The sequence below is a fragment of the Mya arenaria genome, chromosome 1 (genome assembly GCF_026914265.1).
Source record: "Mya arenaria isolate MELC-2E11 chromosome 1, ASM2691426v1".
Lineage (NCBI taxonomy): Eukaryota > Metazoa > Mollusca > Bivalvia > Myida > Myidae > Mya > Mya arenaria.
In genome coordinates this window covers 6,790,997-6,805,659 of record NC_069122.1, presented here as the reverse complement: position 1 = coordinate 6,805,659, position 14,663 = coordinate 6,790,997, and the positions used below count along the sequence as shown (strand labels likewise).

At 40.2% G+C, this 14,663-nt stretch overlaps 1 protein-coding gene across 1 annotated transcript; it reads left to right on the top strand.

The window, feature by feature from the left end:
• The first annotated feature begins 9,409 nt into the window (after positions 1 to 9,409).
• LOC128235964 (RNA-binding protein cabeza-like) lies at positions 9,410 to 9,781 on the top strand. Its single transcript, XM_052950752.1, has one exon. It carries the CDS (start codon positions 9,410 to 9,412, stop codon positions 9,779 to 9,781), a length of 372 nt encoding a protein of 123 aa, XP_052806712.1.
• Positions 9,782 to 14,663: the final 4,882 nt, after the last annotated feature.

Here is a 14,663-nt window from a genome sequence, read left to right as displayed (position 1 = left end):
AACATTTCGACTCCCCCCCACAAAAAATAAAATAATAATAATAATAATAATAATAATAATAATAATAATGATAATAATAATAATAATAATAATAATAATATTAATATTAATTAACCAGTTTTATTCAATTTACTGCAGTTATTTCTATATCTATTGTTTCAACCGTAAAAAACAAACGTACCCCTTCTTGATCTTCCAATTCAACGTAACACTGTGAGTCAGTGCTTTCCTCTCCTGTAACCAAGTACGCGTTGCTATTGAGAAGAGAAACAAAGGATCTATCTGCGAAATAATATTCGTATAACCAACATTTTCTTGTCTCTAATAGGAAAGGTGGTGGTGGCACTTCATTACAAGCAGCGCAGTAAATGTTCTTGTAGATCTGTCTACCCACTACTATCGGCACAAAATGGACCTCGTTAGTCGAGCCGGATTCACAGAGCCGTTTTGTCTCATTATACAATCTTGTCATGCCATATGAAGGAGTACGAGTACAGTTGGAAATGACGTCATTAGGGTGCACGCACCAATCAGTTCTCTGTGGATGTACAGGATCATAATTGATTACGCAACCTATTTCCTTTGCCCGCTGTATAAAATTTTCGTTTGCTTCCTCTCGATTAAAAACTAAAAATTTTCTCAAAAGAAATATATCATGAGTGTTTGTACATTGTATTCTTGCAGGCCAGTATTCCGCATTGGTGGCGTTTTCTCCGATACACTTTAAACAAAATATATTTCGGTAATTAAGTCCAGTTCGCTCGAGATAGACAGGGCTCGTTTCGTCCATTTTTGTTCCATTCGGTTCCAAGCATTTCCTTGCAGTAGCTGTGCCATCCTCATGGCAATATTGGTGTAATATATACGACGAATTGAAGAATGGGCTTCGCAAGTTCGAAAATGGGTTGATGTCGTTAAAAGTCTGGACACACGAACGGTTGTTGGTAAAGTTGCTATGAAGAAACTCTTCGTTCCCAGTTTCCTCTTTGTCATGACAGCAGTTTCCTTTCAAAAAGCAGGAGTCACTGCAGTCACATGGCACACAACATTTGCCACCTATAGAGGAAGATTCCAGAATTTCATTGTAAACCTCAGTCCTGTTATGGCAGCTTCTGGTAAATGGACAAAAAGCCATTATCGCGTATAGTGAATCATTGACGTCGATCAAATTTACAAATTCCTCCACATCTGTTTGAGCAAAACACTTCGTTAACTGTATTACATATGCATACAAAAACAGCAAACGAATCACGTTTATCGTCCTTCCCATTGTTTTCACAGATGTCTTCTCTTTAAAAAATGACCATAGGTAATTGTATTGTCGCTGTAGAACGAAATGGTTATCTTAAAGTACTGCGCATTTTTCCAAATGATCAGAAAATAGCAATCACTTTTTTCACAATATATCTTCTTGTAATTCCGGAGCGACAGTTCAATAGTCTGAATATATACACTCCAATAGATGTCAAACAGTTCTCACGGCGAGGTTCTCACGTTCGCACAACGAAGCAATACGAATCGCCCTATACGGGAACAATGTAGGCGGCCATCTTTATTGTGCCAGCCAATAGCACTCGCTTTGGTTGTCATAGGTCTTAACTTACCAATGAAAACTCTTTTTGAGTCGGGACATAATAGTTTTTGAGTCTATCTTATTATGTAACGACTACGTTGGTTGGTTGTAATAGTCGTTAAATGCGATATGAATTAAGTCCAATAATGTAGATTTAGGACCCTTTGAAAACATATATAATAATTTGGTTTGAAATGCAGTCATTTACCAATGGTAGATTGAAATGAAGACGTCATGTTTTAGAAATACAATGCAGAATAACAAAAAAGATAAAAACAAAAACACACAAAAAAAAACAAACAAAAAAAACAACAACGTAAAGCGGTATTTTAAATATTTTTTATGATTTACATATATTAAGTTATGATTAATAATTAACCGTTTTGCGCAGTTATCTCCCGCTATGAGTTGAAGAAAATGATTTATTTTTCGTTTAAAGATTAAATGCTTACAAAAACGACTAACACGCACATTATTATCACATGATTGTTCCCGGTTTAATATAACGTATGTTCCTGTATTACACATGTGTAATATAAAATTGCCTAATTTATATTTATCAGAAAAATATAACACTCGGCATGATTGGTAACAGTTTAATTATAAAAAGAATTGGTTAATTGTTAATATTCCAGCAATTCGTACGTTTAATATTCATTTTGTCCATATGTTCAATATAGCATTGAAAACAGACATTTATTTCCATCGATAAGAAGAAAACGTTATACTTCCTCTTGATTTCATGAACAACATTCTTAATGACCAGGGTGAAGAATCACGTGACTTCAAAGTGGTCCTTAGATGGGCACCACGTGTCACAACCGATGAAAACATATTAAGTGACACTAATTTCTAAATATGGTTTTTGACAGAAAGGATTTGAAAATATATAACATTTTCTGCTTCTATACGGGTGAAATATTTTAGATTTGCTTGAATTTTAATAATGCAATCCTTGGACAAACTTTCAACTTGGCGGAAATATGACATTTTATACGGAAATGCGAGTACCTATCAATGTTTTATAAAATTATATCACGCCTCTAACATAGATAACACAACGCCATTGGTCCAAGACTGGACTAACTCCGTTACTTATAGTATTAACAGTAATTAATTTATGTGTAATAAATATACGTATTGACTCGGGGGCGGGGACTAAAACATGTGTTACCAGTCGAGGGATTTTTGGCCAGAAACCACTTTTTGGATGAAAATGAGATATTAGTATTTCCTGACAGTCTTATTCCTTTAGAGTTCAGCAAATTGAAAAAAAAATCCTCGGTCGATATCACTTCTTCAGGTTGATAAATTACCATATCGACATCACTTGACCTTGACCTCACTGAAATGAAATAATTGTACATGTATAATATTAAGTAATTAATAAACTAATAAACAATGATTTTTGGGTTTAGATGGTGTGGCATATAGTATTTGAATATGAATAGGCATAAAACACACTTAAAAACCAAAACACCAGCACAAAATATCACAAACATACTGATGTCAAATTTCAATCTCAGTCTTAACTCATTTGACCACATAAAAGCAAATTATGATTCAAAATCTTGCATGTTTTTACTATTTTTATGTTTCCTCATAGAATGTGTTGATAAAAACATTTTGTCAATATTTCAATGAAAATTTATTCCAGAGCCAAAATTATACTTGAGTAAGTGTTAAGAGACATTTAGATGTACTCTATTACATTTTATGCTGTAGAATATTTTATTTGTTGGAATCATGGACAAAGATTTTGAATAACATATTAAATGAGAGAATGCTCTTTGAGAAGGTATAAAAACATATATGCTTTTTAATAACTTTTGATGTTATGTGAAAAAAAGTATTTGAGACTGAGATTTAGATTTGACTTAAGTATATTTGTGATATTGGACCAGTTATAGCAAACTATTTTTAGTTTTTAGATCTGGTTAGGCTACGATGCCAAGTGGGTTTCTTTAAGTTTTAAATACCACCGAGATAAATTTTCATTTCTTGATTAACTTTTTACTATCATGTTCACACATAATCATTTAAAAAATATTAAACCCTATAATTATGTTGGTACTATTTCTATGTAAAACTGGTAAATAGTGGAATTCATCGCCGATGTCATTTTGGTTACATACAGAACATTTTCGGTAATTTATTTCAATACCATGTTAGCGAACCCTTTCAACAGGCAAAGGGTTATTACGTACATAGTTCATGAGAGGCTGGACATAAATGTCTGGAATTGAAACATAAAACTCTTCAAATTTATGATCAGTTTTTAAATGATAGAATAAAATATTTTACCCCCAACACATTGATCACTGTGCAGTCGACCGTTACCTATTACATAACGATGTCGACTGGCGTTGTGAACGTGAAAAGTAAGCTTCTATCACGTGAGTTGTTGTTGTTGTTGTTGAGTTTATAAATGTCTGCCCGCACCCTATAATGGCTGCATTATGGCTTGACCTCGTTACATACCCAAGTGTGACTTAAACAGAATTTTGAAGCCAAAGGGGGAGTTTTACCCCCATCGGTTGATGGGATATTCGCAAAAGGAGTAGTTTTGTGCCCAAAATGCCGCGAAACCTGCGATGAATGACATCTAGAATGGTCCCACAGCTCTGACTATTGGATATGGTTTCATTTCTTTAGTGTTAACTACAGTTGTAAATTTGATATTGCATTGTATCTTAAAAAACATTTACGTGTAAGAATGGTATTTTTTTAACGGATGGGCAAGACTCGCGGTCAGTTAATTGACAAGAAAGTGTTGTGAGAACAGGACTTTTCGCCCACTATACGTATTTATTTCTAGCACGTGAGGTGGTAAGTTAGCTTTTTTTATACTCGCACTTGGGCCTTGCCCATTCGGCGAGAGCTCCAATAAGATTGTTAGTCATCTTATGTTTTTGGGGCAAAGTGCACAGACAGAATGTTACACTGATTAGAGCTACCCTGGACCTTAGCACTGTCACACTGGACCCCCATTTAATGTCCATCCCGGAAGACGATTATTATCTGTTTACTAGTAATGCGGCGGGAAATCGAATCTGCGACCCCTGGATTGTCAGTCAATTGTGTTACCAGTTGACCACGGATCCACCTCTCTAGCACGTGATCTTTCAAACCTCGTGTATATATAAGATTAGCGTCTGTATCTGATGTTCAACTACAAACTCATACCAAGTGTATATGAACAATACATTAAAAAGAATTCTATAAATAACGACTTCAACATGTTTCGCTATAAATTAAACAGTTTAGGTTCTGTCCGAAATTCATTTCCCAATGATTCTTACTGGAGTCGTGCTTGAGCATATTTGTGTCAAGTTGTTGAGACACCTTGGCAAACTATTGCTTTAATAACTTTAATTACAATACATCGTGTCAGCCAGATGTATTAGTCTAAAATTATAGAAGTGTTATACGGGATTCTTCCTATCCCTAACGTCTAAACGGGTTTGTGCAAAAAACCGGGGTTGTTTTGAAAAAATATTGAAATTGTATTAAGTGAAGTATTTTATGGTTTAAATTGATCATTAAGGTTTATATTCATATTTTACCATGTAAGTGAAAAGTTATTTTGAACAAAACAAGCATTTAATGCACTAAAACACATGATTTACCTTTGCAATCAAACGAAAGTTGACTGACCCACTCGTAATAACTCGGCCACCTCCGACAAGCTTCGAGCTAGACCTCGTAAATACAATCGTAACAACTCGGCCATGGCCGAAATGTTCCGATTGTTTAAAAATTGTGCCCTGAAGCCTTGCAGGTGCCCTTCATGTATATATCGCTATGTTTTGACAGCAAGAAATGAAAAAAAAACAACCTCAAACTCATAATTATTCGTAGGATATGACATTTTTATGTATGGAACTGATATAAAATAACATAATCTGGTAATATTTCTTGTTTTTATGATATTGTTTAGATGTTAAATGCTTTAACACGGAATCCCGATCGGAATAACTACCCACTTTTGATGCTAAACAATTTGTACGTGAAGGATTTGCCATATCAAAAAACGTAAACAAATCCGTAAACGTTCAATTATTTGGACTACCAGATGTATTGGCAAATTCAAAATTGACGAGGTTATAATGACCCACAGTGTGACACTTTTACTGTTAGTAGGCCTAGATAAGCAGATCTACCGCTGAGAACACTGTAGCACTTTCACAGAAATGTGAGTGTGTGATATATGGAAATGTGTAATAATCAGGTTCCATGGGGTGTGATAGAGTACGTTAACCTGCCAACCTAGGCGTTGGCGAGGCGCTAGGCGTTATAATATCGAACAAATATTGATACACCGGTAAAATCTGCGAGACGCTTGGCGTCTATACCTACGAGGTTTATCAGCTTTATTACATTATTACAGTGCCTATTGCGCCTGGGTGCTTGAAAAAGCAAGAAATCTAATACGGTGTCGGACAACATCGAAATGCACTAACTTGCTTTATGTAAAATGACTCCTGTGTACGACTTCATTATTAATTAACAGAAAATATTTCTCTTTTACCGCGATTTTCTCACAAATTATGAACACTTAGCCTGCTGATTTAACACCAGAAAACGATAAAAAAAAACCATGTAGTACTACTAGTAGTAGTAGTAGTAGTAGTAGTAGTAGTAGTAGTAGTAGTAGTAGTAGTAGTAGTAGTAATAGTAGTAGTAGTAGTAGTAGTAGTAGTATAGTAGTGGTGGTGGTAGTAGTAGTAGTAGTAGTAGTAGTAGTAGTGGTAGTGGTGGTGGTGGTGGTGGTGGTGGTGGTGGTAGTAGTAGTAGTAGTAGTAGTAGTAGTAGAAGTGGTAGTGGTAGTAGTAGTAGTAGTAGTAGTAGTAGTAGTAGTAGTAGTAGTAGTAGTAGTAGTAGTAGTAGTAGTAGTAGTAGTAGTAGTAGTAGTAGTAGTAGTAATAGTAGTAGTAATAGTAGTAGTAGTAGTAGTAGTAGTAGTAGCAGTAGCAGTAGCAGTAGCAGCAGTAGCAGTAGCAGTAGCAGTAGTAGTAGTAGTAGTAGTAGCAGTAGTAGTAAGTACATGTAGTAGTAAGTAGTAATAGTAGCAGTATTAGTAGTAGTAGTATTAGTAGTAGTAGTAGTAGTAGTAGTAGTAGTAGTAGTAGTAGTAGTAGTAGTAGTAGTAGTAGTAGTAGTAGAAGTAGTAGTAGTAGTAGTAGTAGTAGTAGTAGTAGTAGCAGCAGCAGCAGCAGCAGCAGCAGCAGCAGCAGCAGCAGCAGCAGCAGCAGCAGCAGCAGCAGCAGCAGCAGCAGTAGTAGTAGTAGTAGTAGTAGTAGGAGTAGTAGCAGCAGCAGCAGCAGCAGCAGCAGCAGCAGCAGCAGCAGCAGCAGCAGCAGCAGCAGCAGCAGCAGCAGCAGCAGCAGTAGTAGTAGTAGTAGTAGTAGTAGTAGTAGTAGTAGCTGGATGAAGGGTGGTGGTGGCGGTATAAAAGGGGGTGGTGGAGGGCGGGAGGTGGTGGTGGCGGTATAAGAGGTGGTGATGGAGGGAGGGAGGTAGTGGCGGCTGTATAAGAGGTGGTGTTGGATGAGGGGTGAGTGGTGGCGGGTTAAAAGGTGGTGGTGGAGGGCGGGAGGTGGTGGTGGCGGTATAAGAGGTGGTGAGGGAGGGAGGTAGTGGCGGCTGTATTAGAGGTGGTGTTGGATGAGGGGTGGTGGTGGCGGTTTAAAAGGTGGTGGTGGAGGAAGAGAGATGGTGGCGGTATAAGAGATGATGGTGGAAGGGAGGTGGTGGTGGAAGGAAGGTGGTGGTGGAAGGGAGATGTTGGTGGAAGGAAGATGGTGGTGGCAATATAAGAAGTGGTGGTGATGGAAGGGAGGTGGTGGTGGAAGGGAGGTGGTGGTGGCAATATAAGAAGTGGTGGTGGTGGAAGGGAGGTGGTGGTGGCAATATAAGAGGTGGTGGTGGAAGGAAGGTGGTGGTGGAAGGGAGGTGGTGGTGGAAGGGAGGTGGTGGTGGCAGTATAAGACGTGGTGGTGGAAGGGAGGTGGTGGTGGAAGGGAGGTGGTGGTGGCAATATAAGAAGTGGTGGTGGAAGGGAGGTGGTGGTGGCAATATAAAAAGTGGTGGTCGAAGGGAGGTGGTGGTGGCAATATAAGAAGTGGTGGTGGAAGGGAGGTGGTGGTGGAAGGAAGGTGGTGGTGGCAATATAAGAAGTGGTGGTGGAAGGGAGGTGGTGGTGGAAGGGAGGTGGTGGTGGCAATATAAGAAGTGGTGGTGGAAGGGAGGTGGTGGTGGCATCATAAGACGTGGTTGTGGAAGGGAGGTGGTGGTGACGGCGGTATAAGAGGTGGTGGCGGTGTAATAGGTGGTCGTGGCGGTGGTGGTGGCGGTATAGAGGTGGTGATGGAAGGGAGGTGGTGGTGGCGGCGGTATAAGAGGTGGTGGCTGTATAATAGATGGTCGTGGCGGTGGTGGTTACGGTATAAGAGGTGGTGGTGGAAGGGAGGTGGTGGTGGCGGCGGTATAGAGGTGGTGGCGGTATAATAGGTTGTCGTGGCGGTGGTGGTGGCGGTATTAGGGGTGGTGGTGGAAGGGAGGTGTTGGCGGCTGCATTAGAGATGGTGTTGGAGGAAGGGAGGTGGTCGTGGCGGTATAAGAGGTGGTGGTGGCATGGAGGTGGTGGTGGCAGTATAAGAAGTGGTGGTGGAGGAAAGGAGGTGGTGGTGGCAATATGATAAGTGGTGGTTGAGGAAGGGAGGTGGCGGTGACAATATAAGAAGTGGTTGTGGAGGAAGGGAGGTGGTGGTGGCAATATATGAAGTGGTGGTGGAAGGGAGGTGGTGGTGGCATTATAAGAGGTGGTGGTGGAAGGGAGGTAGTGGTGGCAATATAAGAGGTTGTTGTAGAAGGGAGGGGGTGGTTGCAATATAAGAAGTGGTGGTGGAAGGCAGGTGGTGGTGGCAATATAAGAGATGGTGGTGGAGGAATGGAGGTGGTGGTGGCGGTGGCGGTATAAGAGATGGTGGTGGATGAAGGGAGGTAGTTGTGGCGGGATTAGAGGTGGTGGTGGCGGTATTAGAGAATGTGGTGTGTGAGGGGTGGTGGTGGCGGTAAAATAGGTGGTGGTTGTGGTTTTGACGGTATAAGACGTGGTGGTGACGGTATAAGAGGTGGTGGTGGAAGGGAGGTGGTTGTGGCGGTATAAGGGGTTATGGTTGAATTGGGATAGTGGTTGTGGTGATATAAGAGGTTTTGTGGAAGGCAGGTGGTGGTGGCTTGATAAGAAGTGGTGGTGGTGGAAGGGAGGTGGTGGAGTCGGTATAAGGGGTGGTGGTGGAGGGTGGGAGGTGGTGGTGGCGGTATAAGAGGTGGTGGTGGAGGAAGGGATGTGGTGGAGGAGGGCGGGAGGTGGTGGTGAATTAGGGGTGTTGGTGGCGGTATAAGAGGTGGTGGTGGTGAAGGGAGGTGGTGGCGTCGGTATAAGAGGTGGCGGTGGAGGAAGGGAGGTGGTGGTGGAGGTAGTGAGGTGGAGGTGGCGGTTTAATAGATAGTGTTGGAGGAAGGAAGGCGGAAATGGCGGTATAAGGGGTGGTGGTGGAGTAGGGGGGATGGTGAAGGAAGGGTGGTTTTGGTAGGGGTATAAGAGGTGGTGGTGGATGAGGGGTTGTTGTGGCGGTATAAAAGGTGGTGGTGGTAGAAGAGAGGTGGTGGCGGCTGTATAAGAGGTGGTTGTGGAGGTTGGGATGTGTTGGTAGCGGTATAAGAGGTGGTGGTGGAGGTAGGGAGGTGGAGGTGGCGGTTTAACTGTAGGGAAGGTTTGAGGAAGGGAGGCGGTAATGGCGGTATAAGGGGTGGTGGTGGAGTAGGGGGATGGTGGAGGAAGGGTGTGGTAGTGGCGATATAAGAGATGGTGGTGGTGGTGGAGGAAGGATGATGGTGGTGGAGGAAGGGTGGTGGTGGCGATATAAGAGGTGGTGGTGGAGAAAGGGTGGTGGTGGTGGTGGTGGTGGTGATGGTAAAAGAGGTGGTGGTGGCGGAAGGGTGATGGCGGTGGAGGAAGGGTGCTGGTGGTGGCGATATAAGAGGTGGTGGTGGAGGAAGGGTGGTTGTGGTGGAGGAAGAGTGGCGGTGGAGAAAGGGAGGTCGCGGAGGAAGGGTGGTGGTGGTGGTGGTGGTGGTGGTGGTGGTGGTGGTTTAGGCGAAATAAGAGATCGTGGTGGAGGAAGGGTGGAGAAGGTGTAGGCGGTATAAGAGGTGGTGTTGGAGGAGAGGTGTGGTGGTAGCGGTATAAGAGGTTGTGGTAGAGGAGGGGAGGAGGTTGAGGCGGTATAAGAGGTGGTGGTGGATGAGAGTATGTTGTGGTGTTGGTATATAATGTTGTGGTTGGGGAGAGGATGTGGTGGTATCGGTATAAAAGCTGGTGGTGGAGAAAGGGTGGTGGTGGTGGCGGTATAAAAGATGGTGTTGCATGAGTGGTGTGGTGGTAGCGGTATAAGAGGTGGTGGTGGTGGAGAAAGGGATGGTAATGGTGGCAGCGGTATATGAAGTGTTGGCGGAGGAAGTGATGTGGTTGTGGCGGTATAAAAGTTGGTGTTGGCGGAGGGGAGTTTGTAGCGGCGGACTTGAAACGCTGATAAAAAAGGGCGCGGCCGCGACCAGAATGTCAAACACATGACAAAGAAAATTATATGGGGGATTTCCGTGTTCTGTTCTGTAACTACGATGCTATTTCTATTCAAAGAGATATGATTGAAATTAGTTCATTTAATTCTTTTTACCTGGTTAATTTATTATCAATTATAGTTTTCGAACTGACTTACTTAATATTTAAAAATTGATTTATAAAGTATGAGTTTCATGAATAGTATCATTGTATAATCGGTTAGAGGACATAAAAAGTATCATTGTATATTTGTTTAAAGGACATAAAATATTGTTGGTATGTCGTCAATAAAGAACGGTTAATCTATGGTGTGCAAACTCGCTAAACATAATATTACATGACTAGTGTTGTTAATGATAAAGTCAGATAAACATATTGATATGAAACTACTTCATTGCGGAAAAAAGAACTTTTAACGCTATTTTGCTGAATCAATAATAACTTGATAAATGTTTTTTTGTTGTGGCTCTGTTAAATAATAAGTCCTTTTTGTTTCGTTACAAGAACGCGTTCCGACAATAAGTATTAAAGTAAAGTGAAATGATTGTTTAATTATTAGAGTGTCACAGCTTTCAATTACGGGCAAGCCCGCTAGACTTATGAGACACCTTAATGAAAATCTTTACTCCTGGTCTTTTGTAACATGATTGGCATTTGTTAACATTCACTTTCAATAGCACCACAGAACAGAGTGTCATGTCAATGCATAGGGCTTGGGGCTCGTACCTTCGACCTCACGCTCCGTAAGCGAACGCCCTGACCCTTAAGCCAATGATGCGGTATGTGTAATTGTTTGCTTTTTTATCTCGTCGATAGCTGTTACAGGTTCATAGGGCAAATTACACCAAATCGGAAGCGATTACATAGCAGTGAATTAAAGCATAGTTATTTCATCTCAGACCATTGGCCAATTTCCATCTTTATATGTTTTAAAACTGAATGATTTTATATTTTAAAAACACACTGAACACGCTCGATTTACTTGAAATGCAATAGCATATCGTCTTAATGTGATCATCATGACAAAGAAGTCAATATAAATAACAACTCAAGTGAAGCTTAGAGCTGCACTCTCACAGATTGAACAATTTAAAAAAAATGTATTGGAACGAGCCATTTTTTTGCAAAAATGCATGGAACCCAGTTATATAAGACTGCTGACAAAGATTAAATCGCAGATATTTATATTTACTTTTGTCAGCGATCTTTTATCATTGGTTTGCAGATATTTACGCAAAAAAATTGCTTTTCTCAAAACAAAAACCTAAAAACTGTTTTTCTCCCACCTCAGATAAGTAGTTCCATTAATGTAACCATGCTAGAAATTCTTATCTTGCCCACGGGCGAAGATAAAATGCCCGTATGGAACTTCTTTTAATGGTCACCACATTGTAATTACCTCCCTTGTTGAAGACTGTCGTCTGTAGCGCATCATGGAAATCTTGTCTGGTGGCAGTATTTAGAACGCGAGTTAATGATTTCTCGCTTCAAATGTCACCAGAAAACAGTTTTCACGCACATTTCAGGAAATAATGCTTCACTCTTTTTAGAACTATTTAAAGACCGATCAGACCATTTACATACTTTGAATCACTGCGCGAATATCCATGACAACCACGAATTATCATATCCGTACGCAATTATCTTCACTAAGCACAAAAGAGTTCCGGCAAAAAATACATTTTTACTTAATTTTGTTTAACTGAGGTGGGAGCAAAAGCATCTACCATAGCCGCTCGTGTAAGATAGGTTCATCCCGACCCTCGCGCAGGGTGTTTTGCTGAAACTCGGTAAACCTCGTTTCCGCAAAACACCCTACGCTCGGGTCGGAATGAACCTATCTTACACTCTCGGCCATGGAAGATACTTATAATCTGTGAGAGTGCAGCTTTAAATAAAGTAATATTGGTAATGTTAATGTATAACAATATTATGAATAATGAACCGACCAGATCAGAACTTTTATTAGGCATAAACATTAACATGTTCGTAGCCAAATGCATATACAGTCGAACCTCGCTGTGTCGACGTCGGATAAGTCGACTTTCCGGTTCAATCGTAACAACTCGGCCATCTCCGGCAAGCTTCGAGATAGACCTCGTAAATAGTAGTAAGGATATACGAAAGTGCGATGCGGCTGCCGGCGATTAACACCGTTTTCAATCCGCGTAAAGAATGCCCATTGTAACAACAAGGAAATGGATTGTGTTAAATTAAATGTGCTTGTTTAAGAGAAAATATTTATTGTAACCTCAAAAAATGTTCGTTTTATAAATATTTAGATGTTTTCTTATAGTTGAAGCACTCTATTTCCTCTAGAAAAATCGTGAGCACACAGAAAATGTACTTGACAGTCATTGAAATGATCATACGGTTCATGGCATGCATGAATCATTACATCGGATCAAATGCATGCATGGACTAAATGTCAACATTTTCTCAACAGTTATAGGAATACCCTATGAAATGTAAGTTTTAAGTCATACTTTGCCGTGTTATTTTGCACACCATGCCTTGCCATTAAAACAACATTACTATTCTGTAAAATCATTGATTGCATTGTGCAGACTTTTGTGGATTGTGGTAGGATGGGTGTGAGCTTGGCACCCAGTCGGCTTTACAAACTGAAATCTATGCATGCCTTTACTTCAGCATTATTGGGTTTGGGCTGCAGATTTTGTTTGTGTAAACAGTTCTGTGGGGTTGAGGTGGGGCGGTGACTATCCACGCAGTAAGCTCAATTGTTAGAGTACCAATGCAACGTTCATGTGGATATGCACCAGACAATTGTTACCACGGCCTCCCCAGGTCTGGGGAATAGTGGGGACTTTGACTTTCAGTACAGCTAACCCCGGCTAAAATCCCCACCCTGCGCGGACAATCCAATGGCAAAATTCCTGCCAAATGCCCCCTCACCCCAGGGACTCTAGGTAAGGTCCATTCCCCTCTATATTTTAAGCGAAGATAAAACCACCGCATTCAACCAGCACTGCCGGGCCACCTGATAGGTAAAAACACGGCCCATTTCCCCTGGTTAACCCCAGTATTCCCCCGGACCTGGGGTGGGTGGGGGTTACAATTGACTGGTGCACTAAGTTGACAGATCTTGTCTTAAAATTTTATTTGTTCAAGGCAGATCATGCCTTACTTTACCTCCTAGGCTGTGGATAAAACCCACTCATTAGAAGTTTCCTTACACATTATACTTGTCTAAATCTATAATTATTAGTCTCAATATCTTTGAGTAAATTGTCATTTTTCATTAAAAACAACAACACCAAAAGAGTAACTGATAAGATACTCAACTGATTTTATTTTTTTTGTAAATAAAAGCCTTAAACAAATATTTAGCCAGGTTACTAAGCTTTTCAGCAATGTATACCAGACTTTTTTCAATAATACTTAATCTATTTTGAATAATTAGCCTTTAGATCACTCTTCACCAAATGACTCTTTTATGTCCAACTCCATAAAATGCAAACAAGAATAATTACAGTTTGGATCAACATGTCTCTTAATTTTATTTTTAATATAAGTCAAGTAATAGCAGAGCCATGTGTATGCAATCCAATGTGAAACTAATGATAAATTAGGTTTTGCTCCCATTTTTACTTTCATTTCTGTGCTTTTTAAGTGCATTGAGTCTTTTGGGAGACTTCACAATATTTCTGGCGCTTAATCCCCATATATGGCTTTAAGTTGCCATACAAATTTAAGTCTTCATTACAAAATATACTGTATGTCTCCACTTTAACCATAAGCACACAATGAGAGGACTATTTAAAGCATTACCATGTGTCAGAATTATAGATCTTTCTTTACATTTTATTTGTCTAATTGTATTACCGGTCTCTTTAGTAATATCCTTGTGCCTCTTTGAGTACTTGGCTTGACAGTTTGGTTTTTAATACATTGTTTTGAATGTTTTATTTGTACACAACAATGGTAATGATGATGATGACACTATGCTATGCCAAAACCTCAACACATTTTCTTCAAACAAAAAAGGACAGTCATTCAGAATAACTTTTATTACATCATTTGAGAAAATAAACTCATACAATCAACGAAATAAACATGCATCTGTTAAATCACAAGTCATGTTATGTGTTCGTTAAATTTAACTTAATAAAGAAAATAAATATTGGTTGCAGTAAGCAATGCGCATCACTTCTAATAAACATTCCAACAGACTGAAAAATAAATCAACACAAATGGAAAAACTGTTTGCAAGTCAGCTAGTATCTTATTTTATGCCTTATCAGATTGCTATGCAAGCTGGAAGCTTGCAAAATCACTCTTAAGTCTGTTGCCTAAGAAGAAACAAGTATGGACATCCTTTTCCTGAGGTCAAGAGAAAGTATCTTGGAGGTCTTGAACTCACAACCTTGAATTTGGGGCTCATCCTCTAGACCACTTTCACCTTTTCACATTTTAAAGAGCCCAGTTTACAATATGGCA